The 24382-nt window shown below is 45.6% G+C and overlaps 1 protein-coding gene across 3 annotated transcripts in view; it reads right to left on the reverse strand.

Moving 5' to 3' along the window:
- The window catches only part of slc30a9 (solute carrier family 30 member 9), a 191296-nt gene that overhangs the window by 63115 nt on the left and 103799 nt on the right, over window positions 1-24382 (reverse strand). For all 3 annotated transcript variants that reach the window (XM_038791311.1, XM_038791312.1, XM_038791310.1), the window contains exons 9-10: window positions 24050-24117; window positions 23500-23602 (exon numbers count right to left, since the gene is read on the reverse strand). In XM_038791311.1, coding sequence (XP_038647239.1) covers window positions 23500-23602; window positions 24050-24117 — 171 coding nt within the window. The remainder of the gene's footprint in view (window positions 1-23499; window positions 23603-24049; window positions 24118-24382) is intronic.

Here is a 24382-nt window from a genome sequence, read left to right on the forward strand (position 1 = left end):
AGGAACTGAAACTTAAATGGGAGGAGGAGATAGGCGGGGAAATGGAGGATGGGCTGTGGGCAGAGGCCCTGAGTAGGGTAAACTCGACCGCGACATGTGCTAGGCTCGGGCTGATCCAATTTAAGGTCGTTCACCGGGCCCATATGACGGTGGCTCGGATGAGCAAATTTTTCGGGATAGAGGACAAATGCGCTAGGTGCGCGGGAGGACCAGCGAACCATGTTCACATGTTTTGGGCATGCCCTGAGCTGAGGGGGTACTGGGAGGGATTTGCGGGGGTCATGTCCCAGGTGCTAAAAACAAGGGTGGTGATGAGTCCAGGGGTGGCAATTTTTGGGGTTTCGGAAGACCCGGGCGTCCAGGGGGAGAAAGAGGCCGATGTTTTGGCCTTTGCTTCCCTGATAGCCCGGCGACGAATATTATTGGCGTGGAGGGACTCAAAGCCCCCGAAGACTGAGTGGTGGCTTGCGGACATGTCGAGTTTCCTGGGGATGGAAAAAATTAAGTTCGCCTTGAGGGGATCTGTGCAGGGGTTCACCCGGAGGTGGCAACCATTTATTGACTTCTTTACGGGAGAGTGAGCGTCAGCAGGGGGTGGGGGGGGAGGGGTTAAGAGTAGAGTAGGAGGGAAAATATGGCGGGTAGTACCGGTGGGAGGGGAGCGGGCTTGTGCAATATGTTACGGTGGAAGTATTGAAAGTACGTGGATGTTTGCACATTTTTGCCTTTTTTGCTTCTTTTCTGATGATGTCTGTTTATAAAGCCAAAAACTACCTCAATAAAATTGTTTATTAAAAAAAAATAGTAGATCCATTTGTAGTCAATTTCCAAAATTCTTTGGGCTCTGGAATGGTTCCTACAGATTGGAGGGTAGCAAATATAACTCAGCTATTCAAAAAGGGAGGTAGAGGGAAAACAGGGAACTATAGACTAGGGAGCCTAAAGTTGGTAGTAGGAAAGTTGCTAAAGTCCATTATCTTTTTTTTTATAAAACATTTTATTGAGGTATTTGTGGTTTTATAACAATAACAGAAGGAACAGTGTACATACAAATATAAACATAGTGCAAGGCCGCCATCCTCCTGCACAGGTCCCACCTTTCTAACACACTAATCTAAGCTAACCCCCTCCCACCTCTCTACTGACAGTTAATTTTCTCTGAAGAAGTCGACGAACGGCTGCCACCTCCGGACGAACCCCGACATTGACCATCTCAGGGAGAATTTGATTTTCTCCAGACAGAGAAAGCTAGCCATGTCAGTGAGCCAGGTCTCTGACTTCGGGGGCTTTGAGTCCCTCCAAACTAATAGTATCTGCCTCCGGGCTACCAGGGAGGCAAATGGTAGAACCCTCGAGTGTAGAAAGTCAGAGAGACCTTGGTGTACAGGTCCACAGGTCAATGAAAGGGGCAACACAGGTGGAGAAGGTAGTCAAGAAGGCATACAGAATGCTTGCCTGCATTGGCTGGGGCATCAAGTATAAAAATTGGCAAGTCATGTTGCAGCTGTATAGAACCTTAGTTAGGCCACACTTGGGAGTATAGTGTTCAATTCTGGTCGCCACACTACCAGAAGGATGTGGAATCTTTAGAGAGGGTGCAGAAGAGATTTACCAGGATGTTGGCTGGTATGGAGGGCATTAGCTATGAGGAGAGGTTGAATAAACTTGGTTTGTTCTCACTGGAACAAAGGAGGTTGAGGGACGACCCGATAGAGGTCTACAAAATTATGAGGGGCATAGACAGAGTGGATAGTCAGGGACTTTTTCCCAGGGTAGAGGGGTCAATTACTAAGGGGCATAGGTCATAGAATTAGTCATAGAATTTACAGTGCAGAAGGAGGCCATTCGGCCCATCGGGTCTGCACCGGCTCTTGGAAAGAGCACCCTACCCAAGATCAACACCTCCACCCTATCCCCATAACCCAGTAACCCCACCCACCACTAAGGGCAATTTTGGTCACTAAGGGCAATTTATCATGGCCAATTCACCTAACCTGCACATCTTTGGACTGTGGGAGGAAACCGGAGCACCCGGAGGAATCCCACGCACACACGGGGAGGATGTGCAGACTCCGCACAGACAGTGACCCAAGCCGGAATCGAACCTGGGACCCTGGAGCTGTGAAGCATTTGTGCTATCCACAATGCTTCCATGCTGCAAGGTTGGGCAAGGTTTAAGAAGAGATGTACGAGGTATGTTTTTTAAAAACAAACAGGGTTGTGGGTGCCTGGAACTCACTGCCGGAGGTGGTGGTGGAAGCAGGGACGATAGTGACATTTAAGGGACATCTTGACAAATACATGAATAGGATGGGAATAGAAGGATACGGATCCCGGAAGTGTAGAAGATTTTAGTTTAGATGGGCAGCATGGCCGGCGCAGGTTTGGAGGGCCGAAGGGTCTGTTCCTGTGCTGTACTTTTCTTTGTTCTTTGTTCAAAGGCCAGAACGTTTGCCTCTTTCTCCTCCGGGATTCCCGCCACCTCTGGACTTGGCGCCACCCATGTTTTTAACACCTTGGACACAACGTCAGTAAACCCCTGCCAGAATCCCCTAAGCTTTGGGCAGCCCAGAACATATGAACATGGTTTGCTGGTCCTCCCGCACACCTATCTTCTAGCCAAAAGAACCTGCTCATCCGGGCCACTGTTATGTGTGCCTGGTGAACGACCTTAAATTGTATCGGGCTGAGCCTGGCGCATGATGTGGGCGCATTGACTCTACTCAACACATCCGCCCAGAGACCATCCTCTGTCTCTCCTCCCAACTCATCTTCCCATTTGTGTTTCAACTCCTCGGTCTGCGTTTCCTCTGACCCCATGAGTTCTTTATAGATGTCCAAAACCCTCACCTCTCCCACCCATACTCTGGAAACTACCCTGTCCTGTATTCCCCTTGGTGTTAGAAGCGGGCAGGTTGAGACCTGCCTGCGTAGGAAGGGTGAACTTTTTGTTTTAAAAAAAATTTTATTGGGTTTTTTGGTGTACTTAATGTTATGGGCCAGGGTTTAGAGAACCCCAAAGTGTATCATGGAGGTCACCTGACCCGCAACCTTTACTAGATTGTGGTATGGGGAGCACATGGCCCACTCTGCAGGTGTGGTACAGCAGAAATAGAAAAGTATTTTTAAAGCAAAACAATGTTCATTCTATGAACTCAAGTTAACCTTTTCAAAACATAGTGAACAACTTAGCAACAATTAATTCAAATACAACCCCCAAAGAAGACAACACTAAATAATACTTTAAGCTTTCCTTTTAACATAGGTAAGACTTAAAACACCTTTTACCAGAAGCACATCAGGTCAAAGTCACTACTGTTATTAGTTTTAAATCACAGGATTGATTTACAGTCTTTAGATTACAGAGAGAAACGCTAATACACCTTCTGGTTGTGACTGCAGCTATCCAGCTCGGAAAAAGAAACTAAAACGCACCCTGCAGCAAACAGCCTAAAACGAAAGCAAAAAGCTGACAGACAGCCCAGCTCCACCCACTCTGACATCACTGCAGTAATAAACACCCATTCTTAAAGGTACTCTCTCTCTACAGATACTTATTATACACATCTATTTATAAACACCCATTTCTTAAAGTTACTCTCACATGACAATAACAAATATAAATACGAACAGAAGTGAGAATTACACAAAAGAGTACATCAGGAGTACCATTAGAGTTATTTACATCGAGATCGGTTTTAGCTATTTACATGGATATAGCATGTTTCCCCTTTCCGCTCTTTTCTCCTTTCCTCAGTGCTTGCTGTGGCAGTTGTGGTCCCTGCGTATCGCTCCCCCCCCCTCTTTTCTCCCCCGATTCCCATTGTTGTTCCTCCTGCCCTCCCCTTCCTTGTGATCCCTGGCTCTCCCGTTGGGTCTGGTTGAATTTCTAGTTTCCCTGATGCACCCCCCTCTTCCTTCAGCTTCCCCCCCCCCCCCCCCCAACCTACCTCACCTTTTCTTCCCTTCTGCGTCGTGGCAACTCTTTCTTGATCTTTTGCTACCTAGTTGTTGGCTACAAACAGGCCTTGGTACAACCGAGAGAATGGCTCCCACATTCTGTGAAAGCCCTTTTCTGACCCATGGATGGCGAATTTGATTTTCTCCATTCGGAGAAATTCCGACAGCTCAGACAGCCAGTCTGCCGCTTTAGGCAGCACTGCTGGCCGGCAGCCGAGCAAGATTCTTCGGCGGGTGATCAGGTAGGGAATGGCAAGAGCTCTCCTCCCCACGAAGAGATCTGGCTGTTCTGATACCCCGAAGATTACCACTCTCGGTCACAGCTCCACCCTCAGTCCCACCACTTTGGACATTGCCTTGAAGAAGGCTGTCCAGTAATCAGAAAGTCTGGGGCATGGGATGTGGGTGGGGTTGGCCGGGCCTCCTTGGCATCGTTCGCCTCTGTCCTCCACCTTCGGAAAGAACCTGCTCATTCGGGTTCTGGTCAAGTGGGCTCTGTGTACCACTTTTAGCTGCGTTAGGTTAAGCCTTGCACATAGAGGTGAAGCTGACCCTGTGCAGTGCTTCATTCCAGAGTCCCCACCCTATTTTGAACCCCAAGTCTTTCTCACACTTTTCCCTTGTCTCGTCCAGTTGGACGTTGCCCCCCCCCCCAGCAGTCATCTGTACATGTCACTACGGTTCCCTTTCCCCCAAGTTGTCTGGGTCCAGCAGTTCCTCTTGTAGTGATCGTCGTGGCGGTCATGGGATGTCCTGGTTTGGTTTTTGAGTTGTAGGTACCCGAATCCATTACCCCGTTTGTTGGAATCTTTGTCAACTTTGAGCATTGTTACCCTGTTGTTGGTGAACATGTGCTTAACTGTCAGTGTTCCCTGTCCAGTCTGCACCTTTTGAAGGTGTCTATGAGCGCCAGTGCAAACTTGCAGTTGTTGCAGATGGGGGCTTTGTCGGACATTTCACTAAGGCCGAAATGTTATCGCAGTTGATTCCACGACTGGAGTGCTGCCACCACCAATGGGCTAGTTGAATGCTTCTTGGGTGGGGATGGGACTGTCGCCATAGCTAGGGCCTGGAGGGAGGTCCTCTTGCAGGAATCCTCCTCCGTGAGCACCCATTTGGCTTCCAGCTCCTTTACTCTTTCTGCTATCACTGCCCAGTGGTAGTTTTGGAAGTTTATGAGGGCTAAACCCCCCATGGATTTCATTCTCTGCAGTACTTTCTTTGGGATCATGCCATAATCAGTTTCTCCAGTGAATTGAAAGAGGTCTTGGGGACGTGGATCGGGATGGATCTAACAGGAAGAGGTATCTGGGCAGTATGTTCATTTTGATCGCCTGCACATTCCCTGCCAGGGACAGAGGGAGTGTGTTCCACCTCGGCAGGTCCTCTTTTACTTCCTCCGTCACGCCATGCTGGCCAGGTTCCATTTGTGGACCCCTAAGCCAGTCACGAGCTATTTGGATCCCCAGGTAGCAGAATTTGTGCCTGGCCCGTTAAAACAGCAGACCCCCCCCAACTCTGCCCCTCCCCCTTGCAGGTTCACCGGGAAGATTTCTCTTTCGCTCACGTTGAATTTGTAGCCCGAGAAGGCTCCAAATTCTTTCAAGAGTGCCATGATTCCTTAAATCCTGCTTCGCGGGTCCGAGATGTAGAGGGACGTAGAGCGGCATGGCAGCAGTGATTAGCACAGTTGCTTCACATCTCCAGGGTCCCAGGTTCCATTCCTGGCTTGGGTCACTGTCTGTGCGGAGTCTGCACATTCTCGCCATGTGCTCCAGTCTCCTCCCACAGCCAAAATATGTGCAGGTTAGGTGGATTGGTCATTCTAAATTGTCCATAGTGTCCCAAAATGTTAGCTGTGGTTACTGGGTTATAGGGGTTGGGTGGCGGTGTGGGCTTAAGTAGGGTGCTCTTTCCAAGGGCCAGTGCAGACTTAGAACATAGAACAGTACAGCACAGAACAGGCCCTTCGGCCCTCAATGTTGTGCCGAGCCATGATCACCCCACTCAAACCCACGTATCCACCCCATACCCATAACCCAACAAACCCCCCCTTAACCTTACTTTTATTAGGACACTACGGGCAATTTAGCATGGCCAATCCACCTAACCCGCACATCTTTGGACTGTGGGAGGAAACCGGAGCACCCGGAGGAAACCCACGCACACAGGGGGAGGACGTGCAGACTCCACACAGACAGTGACCCAGCCGGGAATCAAACCTGGGACCCTGGAGCTGTGAAGCATTTATGCTAACCACCATGCTACCCTGCTGCCCCTTCTGCACTTCTGCACTGTAAATTCTATGATTCTATGAGACTGTGCTCTCTGCCTCCTCTTCGGATCCCCTTCCAATTCTTTGTCACACCGAATGCGATCACTAAAGTCTCTATTGCTCAGGTAAACAACAAAAGGGATAGCGGGCATCCCTGTCTCGTGCTCCTGTGCAGCTGGAAGTACTTAGAGCTGGTGATGTTTGTTCGGATGCTCGTCATTGGGGCGTTATATGGGCGTTTCACCCAGGGGGCAAACTGTTCCAAGCCCGAACCACTCTACGAGGTACTTCCATTCGACTCTGTCGAAGGCCTTTCTGCATCCAGTTAGACAATCACCTCAGATGTTCTCTCCCCAGATGGGGTCATGATCACAGGCGCCTGAGGTTTGAAGTTAGCTGTCTAACCTTGACTAAGCCCGTCTGGTCCTCCGGCATGCAGTCCTCTTGCCTTTTGGTTAGGATATTGGCATTAACGTTTAGTACGAGATGGGTCTGTACGAACCGCACTCTTTTGGGTCTTATCAGCGAGATTAATCTCCTGCAGGTGTGGGGCCAGTGCTGTTGCAAATCATTTGTTGATGTCCGCCGGGAAACATTCCGGTCATGGTGCCTTCCCCGCCTGCATGGAGCTAATACTCTCCATGACCTCTCCCAGTTCTATTTGTGCCTCCAGGCCCCATTTCCTGTCCTCCCCCACAACCTGCAGGTCTAGTCCATCAAGGAACTGCTTCATTCCCAAGTGCCCTGCTGGGGGCTCCGAGGTGTACAGCCCCTGCTAGAAGGTCTCCAAGGTCTTGTTGACCTTGTCTGGATCCGTTACTAGTATGCCTTCGCTATCCCTAATTTGTGCAAGCTCCCTTGTGGCTGCCTGCGTTCTCAGCTGGTGCGCCAGCAGGCACTGGCTTTGTCCGTGTTCGTATAGGGTTCCCGTGTCTGGCAGAGTTGGTGCATCGCTCTCCTCGTGGAGAGCAGGTCAAAGTCCATCTGCAACATTTTCCTCTCCCCAGGAGCTCTATGGTTGGGGCCTTCGAGTATCACTGGTCCACCTCAAGTATGCAGTCAACTAGCTGTTGCCTAGCCGCCCTCTCCTCCCTGTCTCTTTGTGCTTTAAAAGTGTTCACTTCTCTGATCACAGCCTTTAGCGCCTCCCAGAACATGGAGGGGGAGACCTCCCCATTCTGGTTGTTAGTAGTATACTTGCAGGGTATTGAACTTGAACAACCATGATCATAAAGAATGGCGGAGTAGGCTTGAAGGTCTGAATGGTCTCCTCTTGTGTCTATTTTCTATGTATCTATGATTCTATGAAGTGAGATTAGTGAGAGATATGGGGTAGTCGTCAGTGCAGGCCCGATGGGCCAAAGGGCCTTTCCTCCGCTGTACGGCTCTATGACTATGACTCCTGGCCTCATTGCAGCCTTGGTCCAAACATGGGCAAAAGGGCTGAACTCAAAAGGTGAGGCGAGAGTGACTGCTCTAGCTATTGAGAATGGCATCAAGCAGCCCTAGCAAAATTAAAGTCAATAGAAATCTGTGGAATAAAAACAGCCTTGGTTGATATCATATCTAGCAGAAAGAAAGATGGTGGTCATCGATGCAGGCAACTTTTCTCAACCCCAGCATATTGCTGCAGTAGCTCCTCAAGATCAAGTCCTGGGCCCGACTATACTCAGCTGTTTCGTCAATGACCTTCCTTCCATCATAAGATCAGAATTGGAAATATTTGCTGATGATTGCACAATGTTCAGTACCCATTCGGGACTCCTCAGATAATGAAGCAACCCATACCCATATGCCGTAATACCTGGACAACGTTCAGGTTTGGGCTGCTAAATGGTGACCAACACGTGCGCCACACAAGAATCGACAACCATTTCCAAGGGAGAATCTATTCTTCTTACTTAATATTTAACAGCATGGGGCATCACATGATGCGAGCACAGGAGCAGTTGTTTCTGCGAGCTCTGGCTCTCCTCATTCTTTAATACATCATTTCATTCTGGTGTATATTTCATGTTGGTCTTTTTCTGGGTCACATAGCATGCGCTATGCCCCTGGAAGTTCCTGAATGGTATTTCTGTGAGCAAGAGCCAAGATAAAATGTAGAAATCCTTATTTGTTTGTGGTGGTGTGAGTGGGGCCCATCTTAGAGTGGCGCAGTTTCTGCTCGGCAGGCTCTTGCCATGGTGATGCTGCTTGCATCAAAGATGTTGTCTTGGCTGAGTATCTTGGCTCTGTAGTGGGGTGCAGGTCGTTCAAGCTCACTTTTGAAGAATTGCAAGGTACTTGAGCATTTTCCCTGACGAGGGCCCGCCTTTGTGTTGTTGAAATCCTGTTGCATGGTGTCTTCCATCTTATCTTGTTCAGGAGAGGGGAGTCAGGCGGGTTGTGTCCGTGAGCCCTGAGGGGAGAGTTCACGATTCTATTTAAAATTGGCTGCCATGCTTTGGCAATCCTGATTTGGAGGTTTGGTGCATCAGATCCAATCCTGTCGGTCTAGCCCACTAATCGCTGGTCCCTTGTTGCCCTGTTCTCACTGCCTGTTGTGAGGGGTTGGAAATGGTCGAACCGTCAGTTTGTTTCCCTCAGCTGTGGCCCACCTGGGTCTTGGAACGACGTCATGGTGGAAGTAATGGTGTCGTGCTTCGATCGTTGGAATGCTTGGGAGATCCTGAAGAGTGCTCATTGATCCCGTCTTACCTTCAGTCTTCTCGTGCATACTGGAAGATGTCTTTATCCTACAATGCCCTACGGATCTTCTGTTATCCTGGACATTGCTCCTTGTTGATCATGTTCATTTTTTGGTGCTGCCTTTTTTTTCTTGCAGGGAGGTGCGAAATGGGAGCTGGATGGCCTGTATCGTTGATTATCCTGATCTAGCAGAATCATATTGAGTCAATTATGAGGAATGTGATTTGTGCACATTACTTTTGGAGTTCCAACAACAAAGACGTTCGATGCCGTCAAGGACAAAGCAGCCTGCTTGATTACCATCCACCACCCGAAACATTCACTTCCTCCACCACTGATCCATGGCAGTAGGATGTATCAGAAACAGGTTGCACTGTAGCAGATTACCAAGGCTTCTTCAGCAGCGCTGTCCAAACCCATTGCCTCCATCACCTAAGACAAGGGCAGCAAATGCATGGGAACACTATCACCTGCCAGCATCCCTACAAGTTATACCATCCTGACTAGGAACTATACCGCCATTTGTTCATGGGTTACGAATCTGACCTACCCAGTCCCACAGCTTCTCACCACTTGACTAGATGACAAGCCCATCAATCAAGCAGTTGTTTGGGCAGGGAACCTGCCGGGGACATAGCATGCATCAGGTATAGTTACAACTTTGGAGCATCTGAGGAAATCCAGACTGCAGTTTCCCAGCCAAAACAAATTGCGCCATGTTTTTAAAAAGAAAATCCACCTGAGCAAGCAGATGGGGCCTTGGTTTAACATCTCATCCAAAGAACAGTGCAGTACTCTGCGCACACATCTTAAATTTACAATTTTCTACCCACGTTAATGCGGAGTCCCTCAGCGAGACACTCAAGAGCATGGAACCTCTGCACTGATCTGCGCACATATGCAAGTTGCTGTTCCATTTACTCCTTCGTAGAAGTGATGCGATGCTGACCATTAATTCAACTGCAAAATATGGGCAGTTAATTAATTTCCCATGTTTGTTGAATAAGGCACAGTTTTAATACTATACCACGACCTACCCGGTCACGGATCACACATACATACATAGGTAAAACTGATTTGTAAAACCAAAGATACCTTATGCACCAAATAAAATGCAATTTCCTCTTGTTAGAAAAAGTGAACAACAAAGCTAAAAGATGCTTTTTTCAAGTAACATAATTGGCATTAGCTCATGAAGTTTCATTACTAGACACGGGATTTCTGCATAAGGATCAAATGTTTTTACAAGATCAAATGAGATGCCTCAATTATTAACAGGAAAAATCTCATGATTTGCTTATACTCTTCTCTTATTTAAGCATCATCTTTCAGTTGAGTGAACAACTATACACCTGATGATAATTACCGCTTATGCAAAATTAAAGAGGCATAGCGGTGTCTTAGCTTTAACCTTAGCCAATGGTAGTTTTTGAAATCAAATCAGAGGGACAAAGTCAAGACACTTAAGTTATATGACAGAACTTGTTAGGACTTAGCCAGGAATATCATTAGGACTCAGCCAGGAATATTTTATCCACAAAAAAACAGGCCAAATCAAACCAGACCATTATCTGCTCCATTAGTCTATTCTCTGCCATTAGCAAAGTGATGGAAGATGTCTTTGAAAGAGCAATCAAGCACCACTTGATAAGGTTCACATGACTGATTCCAAGGGTGGGGAGATTCACATGAGGAAGGTTTGGGCCTGTATACATTGGAATTTCGAAGAATGAGGGATGATCTTATTGAAACATACCGAGAGGGCTTGACAGAGTGGATGTTGAAATTATGTTTCTCCTTGCGGGAGAGACCAGAACCAGGGGACATTGTTTAAAACCGAGAGGCCTCCCATTTAAGATAAAAATTAGGAGAATATTATGAGTGCAAGTCGGTGGAACTCTATTCCCAGTGTGGTGGAAGCAGGGTCACTGAATATTTTCAAGGCAGGGGTAGATTGATTCCAGAATCTAAGGGTACTGAGGTAGGCAGTACAGTAGCAGAGACCACAATTAGATCAGCCATCATCTTACTGAATGGTGGAGGCCGAATGGTCTACTCATCCTAATTCATATGTATATATGTAATGCTTGTATAACTTGCTCACTGACAATCGGTTTGGGTTCTGGCAGATTCACTCAGTTCCTCATCTCATTTCAGACTTGATCTAAAATATAATAATAATAATAATAATAATAATAGCTTATTGTCACAAGTAGGCTTCAATGACGTTACTGTGAAAAGCCCGTAGTTGCCACATTCCGGCGCCTGTTCGGGGAGGCCGGTACAGGAAAACATGGACAAAGAGGTGAGGTGGGGTTGACTACCCTCCAGTATTTGTTGGAATATGGCATCATAGAGACCTAGCAATAAGAATTTGCGGAAAACTCTACTGGTTAGAGTCAAACATAGCAGAAAGATCAATAATTTCAGTCCCAGGACATCACTGGAGGAGTTCCTCAGGATATCATGCCCTTAGTGTACAAAATTGCCCTTAGTGTTGGGTGGGGTTACTGGGTTATGGGATAGGGTGGAGATGTTGACCTTGGGTTGGGTGCTCTTTCCAAGAGCCGGTGCAGACTCATGGGCTGAATGGCCTCCTTCTGCACTGTAAATTCTATGATATGATACCTAACATGGACTAAAAGGGTTGCTCTAAAACTGGATTTGAATTAGTTTTATTGTTATGTGTACTGAGGTACAGTGAAAAGTATTATTCTGTATACAGTCCAGACAGGTCATTCCATAAATTAAAAAAAACATAGCATTTCCTCTTCTCCAAGTTGATAAATTGGATCGACAATACACTGTATAATTAACAATTTCATCATGTCTAGTTTGCAATGAAACAAGCACAAATCCATTTCACTTTAGAACTTTAAAAATCAATCCAACCGTGACAGAAATGAACACAGCTCAGCCATACCTTGACTCACAGAATACAGACCCAGTTCCAATTGGTAATGGAACTCTTATGCCATTAATTTAACCTGTGTGAAATTAAGGTGCCCACAGAACATAATAATGGTTTCTTTAAAAAGTTTCAAGGCAAATAAGGATCGAAGGCATATAAGAATCTAAAGATTTGTCAAAAATACTAAAAGCAAGGACATGATGAGCTTAAGCTTTGCCAAAAGAAGCAAATGGTTACTTTGTTAAGGACCTCCAACGTCAAGGATTACCAAACCCATGTGAACCAAAACATGAAAGGAACGCTATAAAAAGAATTTAATAACATTACTGCAAATAAATATAAAATATGACAATTTCTTACATTCATCACAGAAGGCTCAGGATGAGATGCCATTCATGTGAAGCAGTCACATAAAACAATCAGAAAAGGTCTGCAGATTCGCAACTTACGATGTATTAATCCAATGAACTTGGTAGCAGATTTGCATACTAACATACATCGTCAACATGCTGTGATTTTTCCAGTAAAATACAGCTGGTCACAGTGGAGTTAAATACAACTACAATACTGTTATTAGAAATTGTTATGGGCCAGGGTTTAGAGAACCCCAAAGTGTATCATGGAGTTCACCTGACCCACAACCTTTACTAGATTGTGGTATGGGGAGCACACGGCCCACTCTACAGGTGTGGTGCAGCGGAAATTTACAAGTAATTTTTAAAGCAAAACAATATTTATTCTATGAACTCAGTTACCATTTTAAAACAGTGAACATCTTAGCACCCTTAAATTCAAATACACTCCCAAAGAATGTAACACTCCAAGAACACCAAGTAATCCTTTAACTTTCCTTTTAACATCCACAAGATAAAAATTATTTTTACAGAAGCACATCAGGTTTAAATTCTCTACTGAAAGCAGTTATTACTTGAATTCACCAAATGAGCAAGAGATAGTCTTTAGGTAGCAGAGAGATCGAAATTACACCTTCTTTGGCTGGCTTCAGCTCCAACACTAAAACAAAACCAAAAAGCACAGACACACCCAAGGTTTTCCTCAAAGCAAAACTAAAAAGCAGAGCTCAGTTCCACCCATACTCACTGCAGCCACTTGAGCAGACATACATTTCTCAAAGTGACATTCCCATGACACCTCCCCACCCCCAAGAAAAATAAATAAACCATCAACTTCAAGATGGTTTCATTTTTCACCTTTTCACTTTCCTTTAAAAAATGCAGGCAGTAAATATATTTTTTCGTTTAAAAAACAACACATGCAAACAGGCATAATAACATTTCAGTTCTTCTTCCTGTAACTCGTCATCACATTCTTAACAAAGCATCGGCTATCACATTTTCTCATCCCGCCACATGTATTATTTTTAAACGAAATGGCTGTAACAATAAACTCCGTCGAAACAGTCTGACATTGTTATTCCGGAATTGCGCCAAAGACGTCAGTGGATTATGAGCAGTATAGATAATTGTGTCAGACGGATTGCTGGTCACATAAATTTGAAAATGTTGCAAAGCCAGCACCAAGCTCAAAGTCCCCTTCTCAATCGTGGAATACTTCTTCTGGTGAGAATTCAATTTTTTGAAAAATAACCAATAGGCCGCTCTAGCACTTTGTCGTCATCTTGTAAAAGCACCTATGCCCACATCACTCGCATCAACAGCGACTTTGAATGGTTTAGTGTAATTTGGGATGACTAACACAGGAGCAGCGGTTAACACAGCCTTCAGGTCTTCAAATGCCCGTTGACACTCCGATGTCCACTAGAATTTGTTACGCTTCTTCAGCAAATCCGTCAGTGGAGTGATCACACTGCTAAAACTCGGGACAAATTTCCGGTAAAATCCACTCATACCCAGAAATCGCATTTTTCCAGTCATGTTGCGGGTTATCGGAAACTCCTCAACAACTGTTGGTTTCACATCACTTGGGACCATCCGACCCTGTCCGACTGTATGGCCAAGGAAAGTGACTTGGGCTTTTCCAAATTCACTTTTGGCTAGGTTTATCACCAAACCCGCCTCCTGAAGTCAATCAAATAACTCCATCAAATGCTTCAAATGTTCTGGCTAAAATTACCAGATCGTCGATTTATACCGCACAATTGGGTAACCCTGAAACAACTTTGTTAGTTAACCGTTGAAGTGTGGCTGGGGTGTTTTTCCATGCCAAATGGCATAACTTTGAATTGGTATATACCATCTGGAGTCACAAAAGTTGAAATCTCCTTCGCCCGGTCAGATAAAGGTACCTGCCAGTAACCTTTAAGTAAATCCAATTTGGAAATACAAGCTGATTGTTCCACTTTCTCAATGCAATCCTCCAAACTGTGGGACAGGATAATGCAGTCTTGTAACTGCATTAACCTTGCTACAGTCCACACACAACCGTTGGGTACCGTTCGGTTTTGGTACCATCACTGTGGGTGAGCTCCATTGCCTGAAACCCACTTCAATTATGCCATTTTTTTTCTTTTTAATAAACATTTTACTGAGGTATTTTTGGTATAGTGACAACAACAAAAGAATATACATGAAACCATAAACATAGTGCAAAAGCCATTTACCTCTCGTACAGGTCCCACCCTTTTTGATCCCCTACTTTAATCTAAACTACTCCCCCCTGCCGCCCCCCCCTCCCCACCCCCCACCCACCCCCAGTCTGCTAACGATTAATTTCCCGCAAAGAAGTTGACGAATGGTTGCCACCTCCGGGTGAAGCCGAACAGTGACCCTCTCAAGGCGAACTTAAAGCTAGCCATGTCCGATAGCCAGGTCTCCGACTTCAGGGGCTTTGAGTCCCTCCATGCTAATAGTATCAGTCTCCGGACTACCAGGAAAGCAAAGGCCAGGACGTCTGCCTCTTTCTCCTCCTGGATTCCTGGGTCTTCTGACACCCTGAAAATCGCCACCTCTGAACTCAGTGCCACCCTTGTTTTTAACACAGTGGACATGATGTCCAGAAACCCCTGCCAAAATCCCCGAAGCTTTGGACATGTCCAAAATATGTGGACATGGTTCTCCGGTCCCCCTGCATATTTTGCACACCGGTCCTCCACCCCAAAGAATCTGCTCATCCGGGCCAATCATGTGAGCCCGATGAACAACCTTAAATTGTATCAGGCTGAGCCTGGCACATGTTGCGGTCGCGTTGACGCGTCTGTGACCATCCTCCATCTCACCTCCCAGCTCCTCCTCCCACTTGCTCTTCAGCTCCTCGGTCTGTGTCTCCTCCGTCCCCATAACCTCCTTATAAACGTCTGAGATGCTCCCTTCTCCTACCCACCCTCTGGAAACTACCCTGTCCTGAATCCCCCTAGGCGGTAGGAGCGGGAAGGTTGACACCTGTTTACAAAGGAAGTCCCACACCTGCAGACACCTGAATTAGTTTCCCCTCGCCAACCAAAACTTTTCCTCCAACACCTTCATACTCCGAAAGCTCCCCTCTATGACATATCCCCCATCCACTCAATCCCTGCTCTCTGCCATAACCAGAACCCCCCTCGTCCATACTCCCCGGGGCAAACCTGTGATTATCACAGATTGGGGCCCAGACCGATGCTCCCACATGCCGCCTACAGTGGCCCCAAACTTTCAGGGCCGCCACCACCAGTGGACTGGTGGAATACCGTGCCGGCGGGTGCGGCAGAGGCGCAGTTACCAACGCCCCCAAACTGGTGCCTTGCATGAAGCCACCTCCATACACACTCATGCCGACCCCTCCCCCACTTCCTGTTCATGGCTATATTCGCTGCCCAGTAATAGTTACTAAAATTTGGCAGTGCCAGCCTGCCCTCTCCCCGACTCCGCTCAAGCATTACCTTCCTTACTTGTGGGTCTTGCCTGCCGAAACAAAGCCCGTGATCACTTAAGAAAGGACCGCGGAATAAAGATGGGGAGACACAATACAAATAGGAATCTCGGGAGGACCGTCATCTTCACCGTTTTCACCCTCCCAGCCAGAGACAACGGAAGCTGGTCCCATCTCCGAAAATTGTCCTTCATTTGGTCCACCAGCCGGGCCAGATTCAATTTATGTTGCCGGTCCCATTCCCGCGCCACTTGGATGCCTAGGTACCTAAAGCTTCCCTTTACTAACCTAAATGGCAACTCTCCCAGTCGCCTCTCCTGTCCCCTCCCCTGGACCACAAACATCTCACTCTTTCCCATATTGAGCTTATACCACGAAAACCGGCCAAATTCTCCAAGAGTCCTCATGATTTCTTCCATCCCCTCTATTGGGTCCGAAACATACAGAAGCAGGTCATCCGCATAGAGCAAAACCCTGTGCTCCACCCCACCCTGGACCAGTCCTCTCTAGCCCCTCGAGGCTCTCGGAGCAATTGCCAATGGCTCTATAGCCAGCGCAAACAGCAATGCGGAGAGGGGGCAGCCCTGTCTCGTTCCGTGGTGCAGTCTAAAATAGTCCGATGTTGTCCCATTCGCCCATACACTTGCCACTGGAGCCTGATACAGTAACCTGACCCAGTCAATAAAGCCCCGCCCAACTCCGAACCGTCCCAGTATCTCCCACAGATAGTCCCATTCTACCCGGTCAAAAGCCTTTTCTGCATCCATTATGATCACTACTTCCACCCCCTACCTTCCAGGGGCATCATGATCACATTTAACAGCCTTCTTACATTGGCCACCAACTGCCTGACCTGAACAAACCCCGTCTGGTCCTCCCCAATAACGTCCGGCACACAACCCTCGATCCTGGAGGACAAGATTTTGGCCAGCAACTTGGCATCAACCTTCAACAGGGAGATCGGGCTGTAAGAATCACACAGCTCCGGGTTCTTGGCCCGCTTAAGAATCAGTGAAATCGTTGCCTGTGACATCGTCAGAGACAACACCCCTCTTTCCCTTGCCTCACTGAACATCCTCAACAACACTGGCCCCAATATCCCCGTGAACTTTTTATAAGATTCCACTGGGTACCCATCCGGACCCGAGGCCTTACCTGCCTGCATGGCCTTCAAGCCCTCCACTATCTCCTCCAGCCCTTCTACCCGCTCCCCGTCCACCTTTGGGAAATTCAGCCCCTCCAAGAAGTACCTCAACCCCTCCGCCCCCTTAGGGGGTTCCAACCTGTACAGACTGTAGAAATCCCCAAATCCTTTAGTCAACCCTACTGAATCACCAAAACATGTTCCCATCTCCGTCCTTTACTTTGCGTATCCCTAGCTGCCTCCATCTTCCCAAGCTGCTGTGTGAGCATTCTGCTGGCCTTCTCTCCATGTTCATAGATCGACCCCCTCGCCTTTCTCAACTGCTCCACCGCCCTCCCTATGATCAACAAGCCAAACTCTGCTTGTAACCTCCGCCGTTCCCTTAAAAGCCCTGCCTCTGGGGTCTCCGCATACCTCCTATCAATCTGTAGTAACTCCTTTACCAGTCGGTCCCTCTCTGCCCTGTCCACCTTCTCTCTATGGGCACGGATCAAGATCAGCTGCCGCCTGACCACCGCCTTCAGTGCTTCCCACACCACCGCTGCTGAAATTTCCCCCGTGTCATTGACCTGCAGGTAGCTCTGAATAAATTTCCTCAGCACGCCCCTTCATCTGCCAAAAGTCCCACATCCAACCTCCAGTGCGGGCGCTGGTTACTGTCTTTACTAACCTGCAAGTCAACCCAGTGCGGAGCATGGTCTGAGATTGTAATCGTCGAGCACCCTGTGTCCACCACCCCAGCCAGCAAGGACCAGCTCAAAATAAAGAAATCAATCCGGGAATATACTTTATGCACATTCGAGTAGGAGAACTCCTTCACCCTCGGCTGCTCAAATCTCCATGGATCTCCCCCCCCCCCCCCCCCCCCCCCAAATAAGCTCCATGAACCCTCTTAGTTCCTTTGCCATTGCTGGCACCCGCCCGTTTTTGAGCTTGACCAGTCCAAGCCAGGATCCATAACAGTGTTGAAGTCCCCTCCCATGACCAATCTGTGCGGGTCCAGGTCCGGTATCTTGCCCAGCATCCTCTTTATAAACTCTACATCATCCCAATTTGGCACATACACATTTACTAATACCACCTGCATCCCCTCTAACTTCCCACTGACCATAATGTACTGGCCTCCCACGTCTGAGACTATTCTACCCGCCTCAAACACACCCGCTTATTGATCAGGATCGCGACCCCTCTAGTCTTTGATCTAGTCCCGAGTGAAAGACCTGACTGACCCAGCCTTTCCTCAGTCTAACCTGGTCTGTAACTCTAAGGTGCGTCTCCTGCAGCATTACCACGTCTGCCTTCATCCCTAAGATGCGCAAACACACATGCCCTTTTGACCAGCCCATTTTAGTCCTCGAACATTCCAGGTGATCAGCCTAGTTGGCGGGCTCATTGCCTGCCTGCCCCCCGATCAGCCATTCCTTTTTTTAGGCCCGTCTCCAGCCCGTGCTCCGCGCCTCCACTGGTCCATCCACAGGCAGCACCCGCCCCCAACCTCCCCTGTCCCTCAGCCCAAGTCCCTCCCTCGTCAGCAGAACATTCACCCCCTTCCCCCCCCCCCCAGTAACAATACCGTGTAACCCAACCCCTTTACTAAACCCCCATAGTAACAATACCCTGTAACCCAAACCCTTTACTAAACCAAACATATTCCACCCCCCCCCCCCCCGCACTTCCGAGAGCTAGCTCGTCCGGGTAGCTTAGTGGCCCCGATCCCCAGCGCCAGATAGTCTCCCACCTATTGTTCCCTCCCCACTCTCTCCCACCTATTGTTCCCTCCCGACCCTCCGCTTCTCCACCCCCCACCCGCTCATACAGACAGACTCAACATCAAACAATCCCCACACAATTGCCCAATAGAAAGACACCAAAATCAAAAAAAGCACCCCTCCATCCCCCAACAGTGCAAATGAAAATCTTAACTCACTCAGCTCTACCGCTGGTTTCAAATCAATGCAAACAGAATCACAAACATCTTTCATGAAACGCAAAACGGGAAACTGTTTACAAGAACAGAGAAACAAAAAGAAAAAACAAAAACATGGAGGTTGCAGCAAGTTCAAAAGTTCTCAGTCCTTCGTCAGCCCTTTCTTTTTTGCAAAGTCCAACGCATCCACTGGAATAGCTGCCACTGGAATTCCTAATTATGCCATTTTTAAGCACACTTTCAATCCCTTTGTTAACCTGTGCCAACTTTAAAGGGTTAAGTCTATATGGATGTTTTTTGATTAGAACAGCATTTCCCACATCTACATCATGTATAGCCATTTTAGTACTTCCCAATTTATCTCCATAAACTTGCCCATCAATAACTCTTTCAGGTCAGTCCGTTTTTCCTCTGGGAGGTAACTCAACAATTTATCCCAATTTTTAAGAACATCCTCGTTTTCCAATTCAATTTGAGGCACGTCAAATTCACAGTCATCTGGATTTGGTTGGTCACTGAGTTAGAATCATTAAAACCTCCTTTTTTCTCCTTCCCTTTCAAAGTACCTTTTAAACATAGTCACATGACACACTCGGTGAGTCTACCTTCAATCTGGTGTTTTTACCACATAATTCACCTCACTTAATTTCCTTTCAATCTGATACGGTCCACAAAACCTTGCTTTTAAAGGTTCACCTACCACTGGTAACAATACTAAAACTTTATCTCCACAGGCAAAACTACAAACTTTGGATTTCTTGTCCTCTACCCGTTTCGTCACATGTTGTGCAACTTTTAAATGTTATCCAGCCAATTCCGCTGCTCTATTTAATCATTCCCTAAAATTTGACACGTAATCCAATAATGCAAGTTCTGATTTCTCACTCACCAATTTTTCCTTAAATCAATTTAAGTGGTCCTCTTACCTCATGACCAAAAATTAGTTCAAAAGGACTGAATTTTGTTGACCTATGAGGGGCATTCCTAATTGCAAACAGTACGAATAGAATTCCTTTATCCCCAATCCTCTGGATAATCTTGACAATAAGCCCTCAACATTGTCTTTAATGCCTGATGCCACCTTTCTGACGCTCCCTGCGATTCTGGATGGTACGCAGTTGATTTAAATTGTTTTATTCCTAAGAAATCCATGACTTCTTTGAACAATAGGTAAAATTTGATCCTTGATCCAATTGTATTTCTGTGGGTAGCCCATATCTGGTAAAAGAATTTAAGTAACTCCTCCACAATCTTTTTAGCTGTAATATTGCGTACTGGATGGCCTCTGGAAACCTAGTAGACATCCATTATCGTCAAAAGATATTGATTCCCACTTTTCGTTTTAGGAAGCGGTCCTACGCCATCAATTAGGACCCTTGTAAAAGGTTCCTCATACTGGAATGGGTATTAAGAGTGCTGGTTTTATCACTGCTTGAGGTTTCCCTATCACTTGACATGTGTGACATGATCGACAACATTTTACTACATCTGCATGTAGTCCAGACTAATAAAAATGTTTTTGTATTTTAGCTTGAGTTTTCCATACTCCCAAATGATCTCCCACTGGTAGCTCATGTGCAACTCGCAACACCTCCTTTCAATACCCTACCGGCAATACTACTTGATGAACTTCTGCCCACTTTTCATCCGCCTGCATACAAGGGTCTCCAGTTTCTCATCAAGACATGACTTTTACGGTAATAATACTCTGGTATACATTCAGATTCCTCTTCAGTGTATGCTTCCTTATACATCCGTTTTATTTCTACATCTTTCTGTTGTAACTCCGCCAATTTTCCTGAACTAAAAATATCCACCTCATCCTCCACCTGTTCTTGTTCTTTTTCAACCAGCTGATCAAAAATAGTTCTTCTGATTTCTCCTCTTGCCTTAACCTGTGACTTTGCGACCTTGTTTCTACACAATCCTGAAAAATCCGAGGATATACGTCCTTCAACACTTCAGTTGTCTGATTTTCCACTGGCTTATCTACCACCTGCGATCCAGCTATATCATTACCCAAATAAACTGTATTCCTGGACAAGATAGTTTCTCTATTACTCCGACTACCATTTCACCACTCTTCACTGGACTTGCAACCTTACCTTATATAATGGAACACTACACCTCACCCTGAATTCCACATTCTTCCCAAGCTACACAATTCCTCATCTCTTACCATTAAAGATTGACTAGCTCCCGTATCTCTTAAAATTGTGAATTCTTTAACTGCTCCTCACATGAGTAAACATTACCCACACAAGAAAATTCTTTAAAGAGATCTGGCACCTTATCAATCACCTCTTGATCAGGCTGTACAATCTTTTGCATCTCCTTCACTTCACTGGGGCTTTCCTTTACCACTAACAAACCCCACTATCTTATCCTGTTTTACCACATCAGCCTTCCCAGTGCATTTCTTCAACCACCAACACTGTGACTTTACATGGCCTAGTTTATTACAGTGAGAACATTTGATACTTTTCATTTCTTTTCCACCCTCCTGGATTTATTTTTTTAAACTGGGGTACACTATCCTTATTATCTCCCATCAGATCACCTTTGCCTCCACCACTTCAGTATTTCTCATGGCTCCAGTTTCTATCCCTCACAGGCTGAAACTGATGTCAGAAACCAAGCTTTGGTTTAGGAACTAATTCATAATCATCTGCCTTTTCTGCTGCTAATCTCACAGTTTTAACCCTCTGCTCTTCCACATGAGTTCACACTACATCAGGAACTCCTCCAATAGTATAATTTCCCAGAGGGCTTCATATGTTTGGTCTATTTTCAAAGCCCTTATCCACCTATCAAAATTACTGTTTGATCCTTTCAAGCTCCATGTATATTTGGCCAAATTCTGTTCTTAAATTTCTAAACCTTTGTCTGTAGGCTTCAGGCACTAGTTCATATGCACCCAAGATGGAATTTTTTCACCTCCTCATGCATCCCAGATACCTCCTCTGGTAGTGATGCAAACACTTCACTAGCCCTACCTACCAGACTTGTTTGAATCAGTAACACCCACATGTCCAGTGGCCATTTCATTTGTTTAGCTACCTTCTCAGATGAAATGAAAAAGGCTTCTACCTCCTTCTCATTAAACCTTGGCACTGCGTGGACATATTTAAATAGATCCCCGCCAAGCCTTAGACAATGATGCTCTTTCTCATTATCCTCATCACTATCCTCCAACTGTACGTTTCCCTTTAATTCAGCCAATTTTAACTGACTGTCATGTTTCATGGCCATTTTCTGAAGTTCAAACTCTCTCTCTATCTTCTTCCCTGGTCTTTATCTCCCTTTTTCTTTCTTTTTGTTCTGCTAGGTCTACTCTTGGTTTGCCTTTCTTCTATCTTTTTCCTCACTATCTCTTTCTTTTTCCTCTCTCTCTTTTGTATTCAAGCTGCTTTAATTCTTTCCCATGTTCTATTTGTTATATTTGTAACAGAATTTCTGCTATTTTTAATGAGTCAAACTGTATCTCAGGCAATTCTAAATGCTTAGCCACCGCCAGAATTACCTCATCTTTTCGCATTTTGTCAGGTAATGTTAACTGCAATGTTTTTGCCAGCTTTAAAAGCCTGGTTTTAGTCCGTCCGTAAGACATTGCGTGTGACGGTCTCCGCCCCCAAAAACATCAGAGCCTCTGAAAGATCCATTGTCCACAACACACTCCCCATTTAAACTATAATACCACACCTGAAAAGCAACCACAATATGCTCACCCCTCACTGTCTTTAAGTTCATGAAGCCAATCCGATAGACTTTTATCCCCTCAAGCTCCCCATTGGTATGGGCCAGGATTTAGAAAACCCCAAAGTGTATCATGAAGTTCACCTGACCCACAACTTCTACTAGATTGTGTTGCAGGGAGCACACGGCTCACTCTACAGGTGTGGTACAGCAGAAAATAGAAAAGTATTTTTTAAAGCAAAACCATGCTTATTCTATTATTTATTTATTTATTAAATAGAATGTTTATTCTATTTATTCTAGGGGCTGGTTTAGCACACTGGACTAAATCACTGGCTTTTAAAGCAGACCAAGGCAAGCCAGCAGCACGGTTCAATTCCCGTACCAGCCTCTCCGAACAGGCGCCGGAATGTGGCGATTAGGGGCTTTTCACAGTAACTTCATTGAAGCCTACTTGTGACAATAAGCGATTTTCATTTTGAAATTTCATTATGAACTCAAGTTAACTTTTTAGAAACATACAGCGAACATCTCAGCAACCATCAATTCAAATACACCCCCCAAAGAATACAACACTAAGTAATCCTTAAACTTTCTTTTTAACATCCATAAGACAAAAATCCTTTTTAAAAAAGCACATCAGGTTTAAATTCTTTACTGAGAGCAGTTATCACTCTGAATTCACAAATGATCTAGAGATAGTCTTTAGATGGCAGAGAGATCGAAATTAGACCTTCTTTGGCTGGCTTCAGCCCCAACACTAAAACGATAGCAAAAAACACAGACACAACCAAGCTTTTCCTCAAAGCAAAACTAAAAACCAGAGTCAGAGCTCAGCTCCACCCACACTGACATTACTGCAGCCACTTAAGCAAACATTTCTTGAAGTGACATTCCCATGACAAAATGCTTTAAAATTTATTACTAATAATTGTTAGATTATTTCCATGGACAACTTTCATGCATAATCACAAGTAAATAGTAAATCATAGTTGAAACAGGCTCAACCTATCCCTAAAATAAATGCATTCATTTACCTGGATGATTGAATGACTAGATCATTTCCTTACCTGATTACAAGTGTCAGCCAGTGAATGTATAGCTTCTGAAAACATCGATGCAGACCCTGTATAAATCCAGGCAAGCAGTTTGAAGACAAAATTCAGCCCATTGCTAGAGAGTGGGGTTAATAAAAATAACATTGACAGATAGAAACTTGGGACTTTTGTGTTTTGCAGGAACATTTGAAAAGCAATTTTTTTTTAAAGTTTGTTTTCAATTTAGCCAAAACAGGAAAATTAATTTGGATCATCAACCAACATGCCACCCAACTTAGAAATGGAACATCAATGTCCAATTTGGCCCAGAATCAAGTTTTCTATTTTCTCAAGTGACGAGCCCCATTATTTATGGCCGGATCATGGAGCACTTTCACCACTATCCTGCAGATATTTCTAAACTCTGCCTTTTGGGAGAGTAGAGCGTTTCACAACATCATGCATGGAAAGGGAGAAGAGATAGAATACATATTTACCATTGTCTTTTTGTTTAAAAATGCTGATTTTTATTCAATCCCAATTTTAAAATGAAATAAACTTTAAATACAAAACAAGGCCTTACATGCAGATTGCAACCATCACAACTTTTCCTGGTCCCTCTAAAAATGGTGTGGACTTAGTTGAGCGAGGCTAAAAGGAAAAATTAAAATACAACCTGTATTATTGATAAAATAAAGCATAAATTAATGCAGTCCTTTTAACCTGTGAACAATTTACCCCTATCCATGACAATCCTTTGGAAACTAATGGCGCTAAAGGCCGCTAGGTCTCCTGGACCGGATGGGTTGCATCCTAGGATATTAAGGAAGTAGCTACAGAGATTGTGGATGCACTGGTAGTAATTTTCCAAGAATCAAAATTGTTTGTAAATTCCCAGAGGATTCGGAAAACTGCC

Source organism: Scyliorhinus canicula, chromosome 3, assembly GCF_902713615.1.
Source record: "Scyliorhinus canicula chromosome 3, sScyCan1.1, whole genome shotgun sequence".
NCBI lineage: Eukaryota > Metazoa > Chordata > Chondrichthyes > Carcharhiniformes > Scyliorhinidae > Scyliorhinus > Scyliorhinus canicula.